Source organism: Nilaparvata lugens, chromosome 11 (assembly GCF_014356525.2).
Source record: "Nilaparvata lugens isolate BPH chromosome 11, ASM1435652v1, whole genome shotgun sequence".
Taxonomy (NCBI): Eukaryota; Metazoa; Arthropoda; class Insecta; order Hemiptera; family Delphacidae; genus Nilaparvata; species Nilaparvata lugens.
Genome location: NC_052514.1, coordinates 11,160,652 through 11,180,528, shown reverse-complemented (window position 1 = coordinate 11,180,528; position 19,877 = coordinate 11,160,652). Strand labels below are relative to the sequence as shown.

The 19,877-nt window shown below is 34.5% G+C and overlaps 1 protein-coding gene across 1 annotated transcript in view; it reads left to right on the top strand.

Annotated features, from left to right (window-relative positions):
- The first annotated feature begins 17,896 nt into the window (after nucleotides 1–17,896).
- The window catches only part of LOC111045522, a 111,300-nt gene continuing 109,319 nt past the window's right edge, over nucleotides 17,897–19,877 (top strand). The window contains exon 1 of the mRNA XM_039437584.1: nucleotides 17,897–18,537. Within this exon, the coding sequence (XP_039293518.1) occupies nucleotides 18,412–18,537 (126 nt within the window). The 5' untranslated portion in view covers nucleotides 17,897–18,411. The remainder of the gene's footprint in view (nucleotides 18,538–19,877) is intronic.

Below are 19,877 nucleotides of genomic sequence, written 5' to 3'. Positions count from 1 at the left end.
TCAAAGATCTGAGCCAACTGGTGACAGGACAATAACGCTGGAGACACACGAAGTCTGCTGTCTCTTCATAGTGAATGATTTAATAGTATCAACAGTTTGCAATTAAATAATTACATTTTCTCGAATTTCGTGCTTATTTTCAATTTCAGGTAGAAATGATACTGAACATTAATTGAGATTTTCATGCTCAATCTTTCCCACTTAAATTTTTTCGTTTAAATTGTATCTGAAGCCTGATAATAGGAAATCTAAAATCAAACTTTGCATAGATGGGGCGGAGCTCTTGAAATTTTTACAGATATGTGACTTATGGCAGTTGATAGAGATTATCAATGAATATTCTAGGTATAAATTTGATCGAAATCGTTGAAGCCGTTTTCGGAAAAATCGCGAAAAACCCTGTTTTTGACAATATTTTCGCCATTTCAGCCGCCATCTTGAATTAAATTTGATCGAAATTGTTCGTGTTGGATCCTTATATTGTAAGCATCCAAATTTCAAGTCATCCCGTTAATTGGGAGATGAGATATCGTGTACACAGACACACATTCACTCATTCACACACATACATACAGACCAATACCCAAAAACCACTTTTTTGGACTCAGGGGACCTCGAAACGTATAGGGATTGGAGATTGGGGTACCTTAATTTTTTTCGGAAAGCAATACTTTCAATCCAATAGAATTCACAAGGACGGCAAAAAATCGTACGAAGAAAAATCGATGTGTGTGTAGCTAGCCCTGCACACACACATATCCATTATTGTTCGTACAATATTTTGCCGTCCCTATGAATTCTATTAGATCTAACAGATGATTTCAAACAGATGATGTTTGTCAAGTTCAGTTCAATCTAATAGAATTCATAAAATATCGTACGAACAAAAATCGATGTGCGAGTGCAGGGATTAATACTCCAAGCTCTCAGCGCTCTTTAAAAATAACATCATTCATAAATACAGCTGGAATATGTCGTGACGAAATAATTTTAAAACGGGTAGGGCCTACTCAGATTTATATTTTTATTCATATTCAAAAAGTAGTCCTAGAGAAAAAACGACAACATCAACTATTCCTAACTCAATCAATGCTGACACTTTAAAGTGGATTCCACTATTGCAGAGCAGAGCAACGAAGTATGTGAGTTGGATTATTGCACGTAGTTGACCCAGTAAGGGGGAGGCAGCATGGCATGCTTGGCGTATAGCTCTCAACGGCTATGGAATTTCAAATCGACGCCGGTGACTAGAAATATAATTAACGTCAAATTGTCGATGGTTGGAGTGAGCGAGTAGGTGAAAGGGAGAAAGATTCGGTGTTCAAGAGGTAGTGGGAGGAAGAATATAGAATAGAATAGAATAGAATGACTGCCTTAATTTTATACCTGGGAGGGCGAAGTTAGGGCGCAGTCGGCCCTCTCTTACACTTAACCCTCCAATACAATACTAAATTATAATTCAACAAGCAATTCTCAGTAAAATAAAATATAACAAAACTATATTTTAAATGAAAAAAGAATGATTATAATAATAATAAGTAGAATAGTTGAATAAACTTAAAAGAAGAGAATTCTTAAAATTAATGTAAAATAACAAAGATCTGTTGGGAAATAAATACAACATTTACGACGGAATGATAGGATCGAAGGAGCAAAAAGAGCAATGTGGCTACAAACCTTATAAGCAAGATAAGAAAATAAGGAAATTAATAAAATACTTCTAGCATGAAATTAATTTTGAGAGAGAGAATAGTTATTTGTATACCTAGAGTGAAAAGTACGACTTTTTCTCCCTGTGGGAAAAGTTTGAAGCACGAGGCGAAGCCGAGGGCAACAATTTTCCTGAGGGAGAAAAAGGATTTTTCACTCATGATGTACACAACATTTTTCCTCCACCTACAATTTTTTATAGAAACTGCAAATAAAATCATTTTAATAACTTACTTATTGGTGACAATGTTTCCTAACAACATAACCTAAAATCTAAAACCTAGAAACCGGTCGTCTGATTGGCACTGCCGATTGCGCTATCTATCGGCCAAAGTTGTAACAATTATATCAGCTGGGTGTCTACCAAAAATGGCTGACTCCATCACGCAGCTCAGATTTGAATTGCAGTTCATAAATATAGCTGGAATATGTCGAAATAATTTTAAAACGGGTACACAGATTTATATTTTTATTCATATTCAAAAAGTAGTCCTAAAGAAAAACCGACATTATTCATCCCCAACTCAATCAATGCTGACACTTTAAAGTGGATTCTACTATTGCAGAGCAGAGCAACGAAGTATTTGAGTTGGATTATTGCACGTAGTTGACCCAGTAAGGGGAGGCAGCATGGCATGCTTGGCGTATAGCTCTCAACGGCTATGGAATTTCAAATCGACGCCGGTGACTAGAAATATAATTAACGTCAAATTGTCGATGATTGGAGTGAGCGAGTAGGTGAAATGGAGAAAGATTCGGTGTTCGAGAGGTAGTGGGAGGAAGAATATAGAATAGAATAGAATAGATAGAATAGAATAGAATAGAATAGAATAGAATAGAATAGAATAGAATGACTGCCTCAATTTTATACCTGGGAGGGCGAAGTTAGGGCGCAGTCGGCCCTCTCTTACACTTAAACCTCTAATACAATACTAAATTTTAATTCAACAAGCAATACTCAGTAAAATAAAATAAAACAAAACGATATTTTAAATGAAAAAAGTAAAAAAAATATTATAATAATAATAAGTAGAATAGTTGAATAAACTTAATCTTTATTTATTTATTTATTAGAACAGTGACAAACACGATATTTGGAAAGAGAAACAGGCAATTGCCCAAAACTTCTTCAATTCCTTGATTTTGGTACATAAATAGTCCAAAGTGAGGTTAAGTTTAAAATTTCTGTTTTCACCAAAGATTAACACTCAGAGAATACGTATTCGAGATAAGACTGATGAATTTTGAATTTCGAAGGGTTGATAAGAGCCGGAAATAACACTAAACAATCCGAAAGTTTCAATAATATTGAAATAAACTTGAAAATTTTGAGCAGAAAAATTAAAACTACTATCACTGCAACTATCAACTGATTAGGACATTGTATAAACTTAAAAGTAGACCATTCTTAAAATGTAAAATAAAAAAGATCTGTTGGAAAATAAATACAACATTTACGACGGAATGATAGGATCGAAGGAGCAAAAACAGCAATATGGCTACAAACCTTATAAGCAAGATGAGAAAATAAGGAAATAAATAAATACTTCTAGCATGAAATTAATTTTGAGAGAGGAAAAGAGTATTTTTTATATCTGTCTTTAGAGTTCACTTTTAGTGAAGAGTAAGAGAGATTAAAAGATTAGAAGAGAACGATTTTCACTTATACTGTGAATTAGTGGATGAGTTAGAAGAGTGAATAAATAAATGAGTATCATGCTAGTGAGTGAATGAGATGAAGAATGAGTGAGTGAGGGTTCACTTCTTTCTGTCAGCATCATTTATGAATCACATCAACACTTCCCTTTCAACCAATGTTGACAGTTTGCAGTTGATTTCACTGTAGAATGGATGAGTGAATGAGATAGAGAGATGGAGGAATTGAGGGAGGAAGTGAGCTAGTGAAGAATCACAATGATATGATGAGATGGAATGAATTAAAGAATTAGTTAATATTTTTTGAGAACCCCGTTTTTATCTTCACAATAGGATTTGAGATTGTATTGTTTGTATTGGAGACCATCTTCTTCACAAGACCTCACAATGATTTTAAAAATTTACAACATGGGATTCAATGTTATTAAGCCGTCGGTCCCGGCTGCCTAAAAAGCAGTCGTTAGGTCATGTCAGAGGCCCTGAAATTGATCAGTTGCGACCTGAAAACTCTGACACCAGACCTGAGCCAGCCAGGTCACTCGATATTATTATTATTATTATTAATGTTATTGTAGAATATAAAACTCTTAAGCTCCGTTTACACCAAAGTTGATAACAAAATGTTAATAACTTAATCCTTATAGATTCTATTAGATTAATCATATCTTATCATACACATGATGAACATATGTGTTTTTCAAGTTCCGTTCAATCTAATAGAATCTATAAAGGTGCGTACAGATATACGCGCCGCGATCATGAACAATTCACTTTTAATCAGCTGATGCCAAGCTTTTTATATCTGTATCTTACCGTTTCTGTAAAAATACAGATATAGTCAGCTGATTAAAAGTTAATTGCTCATGTTCGCGGCGCGTATATCTGTACGCACCTTAAGGATTACATTATTAAAATTATGTTTATAACTTTGGTGTAAACACAGCTTTATTCATTTTTCATCAATTTAGTTCATCATTAATTATTAAGAAAGATATATTTTGTGTTGTGGACGTTCCGGAAATCTCTTTGACTCTATTGTGATGAATCAGGAATTAGGAAAATAGATCTGTATAATGATTACAGGAAAAGAGGACATCAAAGTTTCAAGGGAAGGAGGAAAATTAATTGATCAGGGAAGTAGGGAAAATGTTCGAAGGAACAAAATATGGGGAAATAGGAATAGATTGATTGAGGAGCGTAGGAAACGGATAACAAAATTGTGAAAATCTAATAACAATATGTTAAAGAAAATGAATATTAATACGAGAAAGAGAGCATAATTTTTTTAAGAAGACGAAAAGTAGGAGGAGCAAACTACAGAAAAGAAAAAAAGTTAGAAAAAAAATAGAAAACAGATTTTCAAGTTTTTCACTCTCATTTTGTTTTCCAAATCAATATTGAGAATGGAATAATAATTATTTATTGAGAAGTGATGTTCTTAGCTATGTAATAAATAACAATAATCTCATATAAAGAAACAGCTAGTAGATATTTTGTTGGTACATTAATTTTATTGAGTCACTGCCGCCAGCTAGAGCAACCACTTATAATTATTTCTTGAAATTCAAACTTCATTTCTCAATTTTTCCCCCATGTATGTTTATTATAATTCTTGTTTTCATAAATAGTGAATACTCATTTTTTATTATTCGATTTTATTTATATTATTATTTGATGAATAACAACAGCTGTGAATAACAAATAGTGAGTAGGTTTTTGATTTTGAATTCAAATTTTTTAAATAAGTGCAATATTTCTAAAGTTTTTAATTTATTGTGATACATCCTGTAATTTATTTATTTAGAGTATAAAATCAACCTTCAAAATTCAAAATTTTAAATCATCATTCTTGGACCGAAAATCAAGTGACGAAGCAGTTTTGTGATTACATAACCTCATCTTTTGGACAACTTTAAAATTTTATCAAAATTTTTGGAGAGAAATAGTACAGGCTCAGCCCAGTTTTTCCTCCAATGTCATAATTGTATTATGATTATAGTATCTTATACAAAAAAATGAATAAATGAATGAATAAGTATCTTATACAAAAAAATGAATAAATGAATGAATAATATTCTTCTTTGACTTGAGTAGTTTATCTAATTTATTTTCTTAAATTTTATTATTCTAGTTCCTAGATAAGTTTACCTTCCTCATCACGATCCTTCCTTTACAGTACATCCTCTTCTTACTTCTCAACTTCCCTTTGCATACAAAAAAATTTTTTTTCTCTTCCTCTTATCAGATTTGTTAATTTTGTTTCTTTGTAATGTACGATTCTATAATTTACTATGTAAACTTATATATGCACCTACTGAAAATTTAAATATTTTGTTCAATAAAACTTGATTGATTGACTCGAAAATCAGTGTAATAGAAAAAATATTGAACAGAAAGAGAGAGAGAGAGAGAGAGTGAGTGAGAGAGACAGAGAATGCGCCACAAATCCGCTACAAAAATTGAGTGCACATTACGGTCATTGCAGGTATTGGCAGTAAACGAATAGAGACTGTAGACAATAAACGTCAATGCTGGAACAATTCTGCAGGGAAAAAATCCGAACTGCAAAAGTCCATCAATTTTAAAATTATTTGCCATGTGGTTGAGTACGTGCAGTCAATCCAAATGAAGCTCTACGCATGCTATATAATCGAATAAAAACTGCTACATGCAATTCAATCATCGGGGTTTAATCTCACGTGAAAATGGAAACAAAAAATGATAATACGTGACTTGAGTGAACGTGACATGAGTGTGACATAAGTTGCAATTAACAGTGATGGATCTGTTGATATTAATTAAAATGGAATGTTGATTAATGTTGAGTGTTGAAGAGGATTAAAAAAGCCTGAATTAAATTTTATCATGATTGACATCTTGTTAACAATTTTGTAGATTGATTTGGACCGGAATTTCCAATTCTCATCAATTTCAACCAAATCACAAATGTTGAAAAAATTGCATGATTGTTGCTTTGTAAATTAGATGTATAAGGATTATTGTTTCATATCAGAGTCATGTTATATTATGTTGCAGTATTGTGTCAGAAAGCGTGTTGGGAGCTTAATCAAATTATATCAATGAGATTTCATTTAATTTTCACACTCCTAAGTGATAAGAAATAATTATTACTAAACGGAAATCCCAATTAAATACTGTAGATCACCCCGAAGACTTCTGCTACTGCAAATATTGACAACAGGGTAATCAGCTAGATGGAAATTCGATGAGCGCTACTATACAAGAATTAGGAGGTACTGGGTTCGATTCCCGGGTTGACAAATATATTTTGTATAGTAGCGCTCATCGAATTTCCATCTAGCTGTTCACCCTGTTATCAGGGTGAGTCTTCGGGGTGATTTACAGTATTAAATTGGGATTTTCGTTCAATAATAATTTATTATTCATTGATTAGCATTTGAACAAATGCAAATTCCAATTTATTTCCATCTGATAAGAAATAATTATTGTGTTTGAAATTGATGCTACTTTCCATGACCAATATTTACAAGTACCTAACACAGTGTCTGAACTACAACAGAGTAATAATTGTGTCATTTCATTTTACTCTTTTAAATCAAATTGCAAAGTAATTAAACACAAATAAAGTGAATTTTAATCATGTAATTCTAATCATGGTATTTTAATTTTAATCATGGTATTGAATCTTTTGTTCTGTATTCGGAATATTCATGAATAGAGATTGTTATACCAGTATCAAAGAATATTAAAGTAATCAGAACTTCCAATAAAATAGAGTTATGAATGATACAATAATTTGATCAGTTTGGAGATCAAAATAAATTCGATTAGTTTTGGAATTGATTGGCTTCAATGGATTCAAATGAATACATTGTTCAATGTCAACTCTTCCTGATTGATGAGTGTTCTTTAACTGCACTGTTCCCATACTCTAGTAATAATTTCACAAACTCAAATAACATAGTCTATGTGCAGGATTATTACCACATCAATGCCATACCTGTGAAATTAGATTGGATAATATTATTTATGCATCCTCTTGACTTGCAAAATTGAGTTCCGATTATATTATGACTTAAAAAGCCATATATTGCTGTCAGAGGTGTGTAGAATTTATGGCCCATTAGATAATTGCTGGAAACAGTTACAAGTAACAGAATACAAGAGTAACAAACAGTTCGTCGGAGAATCTATGGTTGAATTGTGATTCATGGGAAAGGCCACACTTGATGAGTTCGTATTAAAGTCCACAGTATCAAAGTCCTGGAAACTAAGCTGAGTATATTATAGAAAGGGCAACATCCAGTCTGAGCGATAGATTCAAGGTACATGAAATGATGCTACCGGCGGCAGAGATAATATACGGCCAGTACAAGGAAACAGGTGTCCTATGGCGCCATACTAAAAGCAATGACAAATGAAGCGGCCTCCCAATTAGAAAAAAGCTGTCCTTTTATCTCCAAAAGAGCTTCTTCTTCTCGTCTCCTTTCTGAGACCGCGCGGTCATCTCGGAGAAAAGTTTTCAGAGCACTACTAACTCTGCCGGTTGGGTCTCCGCGCCGCTTGAAAGATGTCCTTTAAATGAAGTGGATCCTCTTGAATAAACATTCCGACGTCGTCAAGGATTAATGGGTCCTCGGACAAAATAGAAGGAGAATGTTTGTGAAAGTGAAAGAGAATGAGAGAAGAAGGAGGAGAAGAAAATGGAGAAGAGATAAAATGAGAAAGAACTAAGAAAGAAGAGATGGAGAAGTCTAAGAATAACATGAATCCTACTAAAAAAATAATAAATGAGAGGTATGAAACATGTAAATGAGCAGAAAATATATCATAGAATCAAGTAATAGATAAACATGTATTTACAATATAACAAATAAGAGGTATACAACTTGTAAATAAGTAGAAAATATCTTATAGGTTCAAATATATTTCAATAGTATTTTCAACATAAGAATCCTATTATATGAAACGAGCAATTTCTGTATTGATTTATGGTTATATGGTTATGTGGTTATTTATGTCCAACGGATCTCAAAAATCGCTTTAACGTTTTTCACGAAGTTTGGATCATTAATAGTGTTGTCCCGGTTATAATGGCAGTGTTTGATTAGCAAAGGTATTGCTATCCTTGTCTATCATTCAACAAAGCGAATAGCGCTATCTCTTTCTCGCTTTGCTCTGTTGCCAGATCGTCTTCTAACAATGAAAATTCATTATGAATTTATTGTAAAATATATTTTTCTTATGAATAAATTATAATTGATTATTTTTAACGAGAATGAACCGTTAATATTACATCAATGAACCTGTATCAGCCACCATCTATAGAAGGCATTGGAAAGACAGAGGTTCGGTAACGTTGTTCTCCTATCTTTTTCCACTGCCATTATAACGTGGACCTCACTATAGTAGGTTTATGATATAAAAAAATAACGAGCAAAGCTCGGTACTCCGATATTAATATTCTTAATATAATATAAGATGTTATATTATGCAGATATTCAATCAATCAATTCATACATTTCACAAACAAACATAATATTAAAATAACAAAGAAACATATAAAGATGTGAAATGAAAGTGGACAACTCCAGGCATAAGCCCGATTGGGGTGTACTACTCTCAATAAAACAACTAAAAATACTCAGAGAAGTAAGGCCGCTCCGCTCTAAAAATAAACTTAGCATAATAAATTATAACATTAAAGAAAAAAAATCTGCTACAGTAGCTCATCAGATGAAAACAATGATGAAATAATTACATTATGATAAGTAAAAGGTATACAGAGATAAAACCAAAAATAGAAAAATTTAGAATGCAAAATGCATACTTCACTGAAGAAGGGTGTATAATTCTATATTCTATATTAATGAATATTACATCATAATTTGATATAATATAATAACATAGAAAAGAAATCATTATAATATAATATTTCATAATATTATCATGGTATAATTAATGTCATGAGTGGATTCATTTTCAAAAACTACGATTATTACATTTATTTTCTGTTATCTTCTTGTCGGGGACATTTATTTTCTGTTATCTTCTTGTCGGAGACATTTAATGTATGGATGGAATTCATGACCCAGTAGCTGTTGCTAACTATTGCGTGAATGCAGAGTTGGTTTCAATTCCAACTGACAGTCAATCACAGGCGAGCTAGCTCACTGAAACTTACTAACTCCGCCTACTCGCTCCTGATTGGTCGATAGCTCAGATGCGATCAACTCTTGATTCAGTCCAGATATGAAGCTTGAATGTTCGAGAAATGTGAATGAATGTTGAAATGGTATTGTGATTTTTAATTCTCATATTTGTACAAATCAATCAATTTAATCCTTGACCAATATAGACGGCTTGACCAGTGGATTTTACCTTCACAAACAATATTCTTATCAATTCAAGTCAAAATAAAACAGCTTATTAGTATTTAACTAGGTGCTATGGAAATTGAAAAGAAAAAAATGGAATATTAATACAAATGGCGGAAAGTGAAAATTGATATTCATCATATTAGAGCGACCAAGGACCAACTACCCACAAGAGAAGTCTAGACTAGTCTTTGTTACTGATTTGATAGTTCAAACACAAAAGTTTATAAATGAAACTCTCTCTTCCAAATATTGAAAAATTCAAAAGTCAAGAATTGAAAACAATTTATTGAGGCAGAAAGTTTGCACTAAGTTTGCACTATGATCAATACGAAACCAACAATCCTAAATCCCACATCCATTACTGTTACTTGGAGCTCAAACCATCCTAATGTCTCAATCTTGGCCCGTCTCCAAAATTAACCATTACCCTGTAATCAAACGCTACATATACGTCCACAATACATACTCATCCAATAATTGTCTGTAGCGTTTCTTCCCATCGGTTAACAGCCTCCTCAATACAGCATATAGTGGTTCCGACCACGCTCTATGGAAACTAAATGTTAACGCGAATTTATGCAACGATTACCTAGTTAATTTACATATAATACGGACAATAATAGTGTGTATTTTTTGTACGCTATTATTTATTCGTCTGCTTATCGTGTGTGCAGCGATGACTCAATCAGTGTGTGTTAGTGTTGGTGTGTTGGGTATTGATGCCGTGGGTGTGTGTGGTACAGCATAATAAGGTGGACGATTCTCAATGATGATCATCGGTTGCGTTTTGTGTGTTCCGTATGTTAATAGGCTGAGTAACCACCCACAAGTATACAGCAGAACCTCCCATTCGATCGCATGATAGCCGGGGTTAGCTAGCGTTACCGGTATACTTGTTTACCCAATGTCTATGGACTGAGGCACCCAGTCGATTTTAACGGTTGTTTATAACTAGTCTGCCTGGAAATAATCGATTGTTCACCAATAACCCCTCATCCTGTACAGAGTCAACATACTTGTGTATGATGGTGAGCTGCTCATGAAGGACCTTGAATAATTGAGATTTTAATTATCGAGAATTTTGGAGTAGTCGACGGGTATCGATGGTCGATAGTAAATTGTATTTTTTGTGATCTCTTCCAAGGTCATCATGACAACATGGTATTTGATGATCATCACGTCCATGGGTCTTGGTAGCTCACATTTGAGCTTGGATATTTGTGAAGAAGTAGAGGTTCCACAAGAATACGAAAATTACTAGCTTGGGAAAGGTATAGTATAGCAGATACCTGGCAGATCATCAGTCAGATCTGTGTTAGCCTCTAAAAGTCCTAGTATGAAAACTAATGAGCGAACTATTTTGTATCCTGAATTTTTCCTGATATAACAACCTAATAATAAATGAAACTGAATATCAAATATTTGATTCCATCCCTATGAGTTCACGTAGACTGCCATTTGGAGTGGTGTTGTAGATGAAGAAGTATAATAAAGTAGTATGCTATTCATGTACTGAAGAAACCACATAAAAATATCTATAGTCTACAAGAGATATACTAAAAATGTCCAGTTCACTATCATCTTGAAGTGGAATCTACTTTCAGCAATCCAGTATCATCTTTGAGATCTAGTCTTGTATTTTCTGATTTTCTAAATCTTGTAAGCTTAACACTTGATGCAAAAAGTGCCTTTCGCCATAGAGAAAGCATGGAGATAGCATGAGTTAGTTTAGATATAGATATAGTATAAGCATAAAAAGACTTCACTTGAATGGGCTAATTTTTTACAAATTAATAAAAACGATATGAAAACTTGTAGTACCTTTTATTATTTAAAATATTACAACGACTAGATTCGACCATAACTAGTTATTAATTATAACTATTTATTAATTAGTATAAGCATAGTATAACATGCCATCAAATTGTATTTTTTTCTTCAGGGCTACTCTTAAATATAAATAAAAATTAAAAAACTAAGTATTTTTTCAAAATTGTTCAATCACGACATGTTTTGGCTATATCAAGTCTTGATAATGACATTATATAGCTGAAACATGCAGTGATTGAACAATTTGAAAAGGGTACTTGGATTTCTGATTTTTATTTATATAACATGCTATATTACACTTATGCAATCTTTTCTCAATGTTTTTACTGAGATACTCGAAACTGGATCAAATTCATATCATTCATACAAAAAACAAGTTGAGACAATACTGGAGTAGTCTCCAATGAATTCCAACAAATAGTTCCAATTTCACAGCTCATAAATTACTTTTCTTAAAACTGATTAACCTAGTAACATTCCTTCAAACACGACCGCCCAGGATCACTCACGGTCTTTGAATACAGTTTTCAAACCATCAATTTATTTTCTTCAAACGAGCCTACTGCTCGAAAATTTCACATCTATTTCTATATAGCAGGTAGTTAGCTCGCATTGTTCAAATCCACTCTCCTTGTTGCTCCACAGGTTGGTAACGCCTGTTTGTTTTCGGGGGATTTTCCGTCAAAGGAGTTCGGTCTCTGAGTCAAAAGGACATTCATCACTACCATACAACAGAGAAGTGGTTCGATTTCCTACTATTTTTTGAGAGGGAGCTGTCGTGATGTAGGTCTGAGAGTGAGACGGAGCGATACCGATTGCGGGAGTGGAACTGAAAGGTTCAGTTTCCCAGAAATGACCATCAATTTCGGAGACCGTTTCCAGTCGGCGACGATAAGTTTGTCCTTCTTTGTTGGATCTTTTGTCGTTGGACATTGTTGGCGATTTTTTTGTCGGTCAACTTACCGCCTGTGTGGACCACCCCATTTTCCTGCCTTCAACCGACAACAGCCTCTCTCAAACTATGATAAATGAACCAGATTCTCTAGTTGGGCCGCTGGCTCAAGCAATTGGTTAGCTTGTCTTCATCTTATCCTTCTCCACATTCCTTTTCTTTTGTTATTCTCAAATTCTTACGTCTCTCACTCACTTTATGCTCTTTTATCTAACTACAGTATTCTCCCCAGCTGGTTTTCAATGATATTTCATTCATTCTCTCCCACATCATCGATGTCTTCTGTTATTATCCATTTCTGTGGTATCTCACTTCATATTTCCCTGTATCATCATTTTTAGAGAAAACATTAGTACTACTCTTATTTTGTTTTTGTTTGCACTTAGTATGGGAAACAGTGCTTAAATGCGTGTTGATTCAAAGTTCATTTATTTAATAAATGTTGAAGAAATTAAATTTGAAATATTCTTCCCAATTCAACTATGTTTTTATGCTGTATCCATTATCTTATGCTGTTTTTCTGTTTCTCTGTTGTTGTCTACATGTTTACTCAATTCATGAATTCCTCAATCCATTCGTCTCTCATTGACTATGCTCTCCTGATTTCAACAATTTTCTTGATCTGTCTAAATTGTTCACACATTTCCTCCACATAGGCTTCTCATATTCATCTTTATCACATAATTTTCTCTACTTACTCTTCGTTCTCCTTTCCAACTATACTTTAACAGACTGCCTCGTAAGAATGATGACTTCCTTCCCCGATCATTCTACTTCCCATGATCTCTTCATGTATCTGCCTTCCTCATTGCCATTTTCGTCTTCTCCTCTCAAAGCTATCCTCAGATATCTCCTTCACTGACTTGATCCCCTCTCCCCTCCAACATCCACTGATTCCTGAAATGACTTCAAAGCTCCCTATTTGATATGACTTGGAATAGTTATTCTCAATTTGTTGTAACTGTTAATCTGTTATAGCTTTCACTTCCATTGAAATAAAAATCTGGTGTGGCGCACTCACACAACTTTCCTTGCCGTTATGAAAATTGTTCACGTGACGCTAGTGTTCCCGCGCATCTCAAGTCTACTATTCAAAGATTTGAGCCAGCTGGTGACAGGGCAATAACGCTAGAGACACACGAGGTCTGCTATCTCTTCATAGTAAATCATTTAATAGAATCAACAGTTGCCAACAGTTTGCAATTGAAATAATAATATTTTCTCGAATTTCGAGCTTATTTTTAATTTTAGGTGAAAATGTTACTGAACATTAATTGTATAGAATCTCATGCTCAATCTTTTCCACTCGAAATTTTTTGTTTGAATTGTATCTGAAGCCTTATAATTGAGAATCTAAAATAAAACTTTGCATAGATGGGGTGGAGCTCCTGAAATATTTATAGATATGAGATTTGTGGCAGTTGATAGAGCTTATCGATGACTATTTTAGGTATACCTTTTATCAAAATCGTTGGAGCCCTTTTCGAGAAAATCGCGGAAAACCCTGTTTTTGACATTTTCGCCATTTCAGCCGCCATCTTGAATCGCATTTGATCGAAATTGTTCGTGTCGGATCCTTATATTGCAAGGACCTTATGCTCCAAATTTCAAGTCATTCCGTTAATTAGGAGATGAGATATCGTGCACACAGACGCACATACACTCATACACACACACACACACACACACACTTACAGACCAATACCCAAAAAACACTTTTTTGGACTCAGGGGACCTTGAAACGTATAGAAATATAGAAATTGGGGTACCTTAATTTTTTCGGAAAGCAATACTTTCCTTACCTATGGTAATAGGGCAAGGAAAGTAAAAATATAATGAAAAGAGTATCTTGATATTATTTTATTCAAAAAGAATTGAAATATTTGCATCTATTATTCAAGAATTATTTACCCAAATTCAAGTGCTATTGGGGAATCACAGTATTCTTCTTCTCTCTTTTTCCACCATCTTTCCTTCATTCCCCAATTCTCATAAAGCTTATCTTTCCCTCTTCACCACCTCCTCCAAGCTCTCCTTTTCTTTCTTCATCGACCTACTCTTGCTCAATCTTTCTCGCTCCGCTTCAAAAACGCAGAAGAAAGTTGAAATGCGATTATCGCTTGGCCCAGTACACTTGAGCCCCAACCACTAAGTGGTGATTCTCTCTCTATTCGGAGGATCGGTTGAGCAGAACTACTTCCATCCCCTAGATCTAGAAGAAGCCATATTGTATGGCAGATGGGCCAAAATGGATTATCCTGTTGTCTAGTTCTAGATCTCCTTCTTTTGTTGTCTCTTAACCTGATCTCTCTGCTTTTTCTGGCCATCTTGGCTTTGATCTTCTTTATTTGTTATCTAAAACTTTTGCACTCTTCAATAACCTATTCATCCACTACCTCATACCACTAACAATACTCTACACTATTGTTCAGACTCAAAGTTTTCAACCTAGTTTTGAACTCCAGAACTGGGTAAAATTTATTTGTATACAATTTTATTTGTATGTTCCACTTAATCTAAGTTTTTGAAATTCTAGAGTAGAAAATCATTAATGCTTGTTGAAGTTTGTCGACAAACTCCAAGTTTATTCCAAAAAACAGAATGAACAAATTTTCCAAAACCTCTTCATATCAATATCTTGTGTTACTTTCTCGTCTCAATAGTAATCTTAATAGTTAACTAAATCGATAATTTATCAAACTACTCATTTCGCTTCCAGTGCCCTTGATGATTCTATTCTGATCACTATATTTTTGATAGATATTGTTGGGTAGGGATTAGTACTGTGGATCTCCTCCTTAATTAAGTAAACCAAAAATTTATTTTTGTCACATCCTCATTTATTCACAACTGCAAGTCCAATTCTTTTAGATACATTTGTTGAAAGTACGGCTTACAATTTTACTCGCCATTCGTACGAATTTACCATTCGTACTCGCTTACAATTTTTTCCTACTTTCTTATCTAATAGCCTACTTCTCTTTTCTTCTCCTCTTCATCATTCGTACTCGCTTACAATTTTTAGCACATTTTTTTCCTACTTTCTTATCTAATACTTCCCTTTTCTTCTCCTCTTCACCCTTCATTCTTTACTAGGAATAGTAATTTCCTAGGTATTTTTGATTGTGATTTTTTGTGTTTTGATTTCTTTCATGTATATTATATTGTATTATACCCTCTACCTGCCTATTACATGGGGAACTATAGTTGTCTAGGTATTTTTCCTCCTTTCTTTCTTTTCAGCACACTCCACCATGAAGCCTGTTTTTGAATTCTATTAGAAATGTATTTTTGATTGTGATTTTTTGTGTTTTTTTTCTTCTATGTATATTGTATTGTGTATATGGAAATGTATTTTTTATTGTGATTATTTGTGTTTTGTTTTCTTCTATGTATATTATATTATGTATTTGAATAAAATTGATTGATTAGATTTGTTCACAGGACTGCAGTTTGGTATTGAGCCCAACATATCTTCAGCTGCAATGTAATCTGCTCTGTATTTTTTAGCCTATATTGGACTGGTTCCATTTTTTTGTGTGTGATTTTTTTATATATTATACAGGAAACCACCCCCTTTTTCAATGTTTCATTGATATTGCATGAGTAAAAGCGAAATATATGTTTCAATAATATTTTATGCGACTTTTCTATCACTCGTTAGAGAATATTTCCCACAATCCTCATTCCCATTTCACTCTCGTATTTCCATCTTTTTTCGATTTCTTCCTGCACCGTGACTCTCTCTCCCTCAAACGCAGCAATATCTGGTGGATATTAATTTCCTATGTGGCCTCGTTCGTACACTGAACGATGCTGCAATATTTACGGAAATCTCAAACCCAAGGCCTGTGGAAATCAGTTTTTCCCCGAGCTCGTTGGATCGAGAATTGAAACTCGGACGGAATTTTCAGATATTTGTCTCTATCTCTCTCTCACTCACTCACTGAGGCTCTCTCTTTCTCCCTTCCTCTCCATGAAAAAGAGTTTTCTCGTTCTATCCACCAGCAAACTCTAGTTCTCTGCTCTTCACACTTATCAGCACTTTTCTTTTTCCATTACTTTTGAGCTCGTTTTGTTTCATTCCTGAAAAAATTGCTTTTTTCTTGTTTTATCCATTTTCGGCAACATCCACTGCTTTTTCCCGGCTGCGAACAAAATTTTAATCTCACAAAATTCGCCATCATATATCACTCTCGGAATGTCATAATAAATCTTCCTCCAATCTAAGTTTTTCTCGTTGTTATTCTTTGATAGGTCAGTAATAAATTTTATACACATTGATTCATCATTTTTCAGTGGATATGCGATTCCTGAGCATACTGTTTTTTCTGAGTTACTGAACGTTGAATTAAAAATCCAGCCATATCAAAATTGTGGAGTTGATTTTCAATAGTCTTGTCTTGTCGTGGTGTGTGATCAGCCTTAGAAATTGCTCTTGACGAGTTTAAACTATTAGTGCCAACTATATAGGGTAAGTTTTATAATTTTTATTCTGTTCAAATAACAATAGTTATACACAATGTAACAAATAGACTACCCACTAGAATATTGTATATCTACTGGTATATTGTAATCTTTATTAGAGTCTATAATAATCTAGTAGATTGTAGTTTAATATAATATTAATTCTCATAATTTAGTTTATCGATTTTAAATTCAGCGAATTACGCCAGGCCCTCACAAACACAGGCTTAAGCCTACATGTGAGTCTCTCACAACGTAAGGGTATATATAAATGTATTGTAACTGTATTATTTGTAAATTGTGAGAATAAATTGATTTGATTTGATCAACTTGGAATCAACATCGCTCTTTAACAAGACCATCATAAATATTGTACTGTACAAAGAAAACTTGATTCAGAGGTTGTGTAGCAGTTATTTGTCCAGTACGAGCAAACACAGCTATACAAACATTGTGTAAAAGTGCGAATAAAGTTGTGGCTTGTTTGTTTCTTGCCAGTCCACGTGCAAAGATGGAACCACCGACATTAATCTTGCTTTACCAGTCTTGACCGTTATTTTAGTGTGGACTTAGCGGGCGAAGCAGTGTTTGTTTCCAAGCTCACAGAAGTGTACACCTGATGCTAGAAATCCTTTTTATCATCCACGGCCATAATTATTATTTCTGTACTTCTTGTAGTTTCCTACTATATACGGTCGTCGACGGTTTCTTTGTTTTTTATTATTATTTTCGTTGTGGCGTGCACGTAGTACACTCGAATCTCTTCTTTTTTCTTGAGGTTTTGTCGCTCCCTCTCTGTTTTACATCAAGGTGCGTGGTTTCTCCTCTCTGTCTGACACTCAGGTGCGTGATTCTAACTCATCGCTGGCACGCACAAAGTAGTAGTAAGCGGTCGGTCGGCCGTTGCTTGTATGCTAGTAGCCAGGCTCTCGAAAAGCAAGCACTGTTTGGACTTGAAAGAAATACTGAAGAAGGCCCTACCACAAATTGGCCCCTGCTCAAGAGTGGAAAGAAGGCCCAGCTCCGCGTACCCAGCGCCCCTAGCGGCCAAAATTCGAAGTAGACACCATCCCGGATTCGGGAGGTTGCCAGTCGTGTGTTGACCGCCGTTGCGTGCGTATCGATTTTGAGGTTAGTTTTCGAGCGCGTAACAAACATTCTGTGTACCCCCTTCACAAATGCACACATCTAAATCTCGAACTTAAAATCTTTCACTACACGAACATGACTAGTGTTTTCAGACTCATGTGTTTACAAGGATCAAAAAACATAACTTGATTAATCAATCATAAAGTTATTGGATCCTCAAATTTTCCCACCAAAGTGAACAATAATTCAACATCCTTCTTTTGTAATTTTTCCTCAGTGATCTGTTTTGACAGCTGTAAACCACCTTTTGTGTATCTTGTGCGGTTGTGTTTGTATTCCTAATCAATGATGAAATCTCTGTTGTTTGCCGTTTCGATTTTCTATTTAATTGAAAACTTTTGTGTGGTTTTGAGTGAGGAGATCGCATCCCCGCTGAGGGTGGCGCAGTGCAGGGCGTCCTGTGTACATATTGTAAGTTACATACTTTACTTTTTCATATTTCATTCTCAATTTATTGCTCAAATTTAATGTTTATCTGTGTAGGATGTAATGAATAACGGACTATTGACTGTAAAAGTAATCGATAGTGGTTAGTATCATGCATGGATGATATTCTATCAGAATAGAATCATAAATGAATTCAGTAGCCTTACATATTTCAATCGATACGATATTTTCACGAATTCAAGTCTAGTTTCCTACGAAAAACTGTGGTAAACTATAGTAGCCTATGTTTTTGGAGAGACCTTGAATAAAATATGCATCTTATGTGATAATTTTTTGCATGAATTAACTCTCAGTTGGTTTTTTCACAAGTTTTTATAATGTGAATGAAATTATTGTAGGCCTATCATTTCCAAATCTTGGTGACCATTTGTGGTTCGATGGGGGGGGGGGTGTTGTTTGGACGCATATTGCGTTCTTGAAAACTCTTGGGAGGGAGCTGAATTTTTAAAAATTCATTACCTGCAAGAAAATCAAATGTTGGGAGGTCCCAAAAAATGACCCCTGGAGAAACTGAAGTGTTTGTAAGGCGTTGCATCTTCTTTTGTGCACTGCTACTTCAATTTCCACCTTCTATTAAATTTATGAACTGCTGCTTGAATCTATCCTCTATCTATATATCTAAAAGCGAAATGGCACTGACTCACTCACTCACTCACTCGCATAACTAAAAATCTACCGGACCAAAAACATTCAAATTTGGTAGGTATGTTCAGTTGGCCCTTTAGAGGCGCACTAAGAAATCTTTTGGCAATATTTTAACTCTAAGGGTTGTTTTTAAAGGTTTAAAGTTCGTCTTTTAGCATGTATATTCTTCTTCTCCCAATCTCTTAATTATAATTGAAATTTCCATATCATATGTTACTATAGAACTATAATCTAGATAGAGTAACTCTCCGAAACAGTTGTTAACTGGCAACTAAATTAATAATTTTGTCAGGTTGGCATTAAGCTGAGTTGATTTTGTTAGGTTGGCACCAAGTTGAAGATTTAAATGCATTTATCGTGGAAAAATTGATGGGGCACTGCTACTTCAATCCTGGGAATATTATATTACTAGCCGTCAGGCTCGCTTCGCTCGCCATATCCGTTTAGCCAGACGTTTAGTCTGGGGGTCCAGATCGGGGAACCCCCGACTGGATTGTCCTAACATATGAAAAAAATGCTCAAATGAAAAATGCTGATCTCATTCTCGGACGATCCAGTCGGGGGTCCAGGGGGCGGAGCCCCCTGGCTAGACGGATATGGCGAGCGAAGCGAGCCTGACGGCTAGTGTTATATAATATCAAACTGGAGGATTTCTTGAG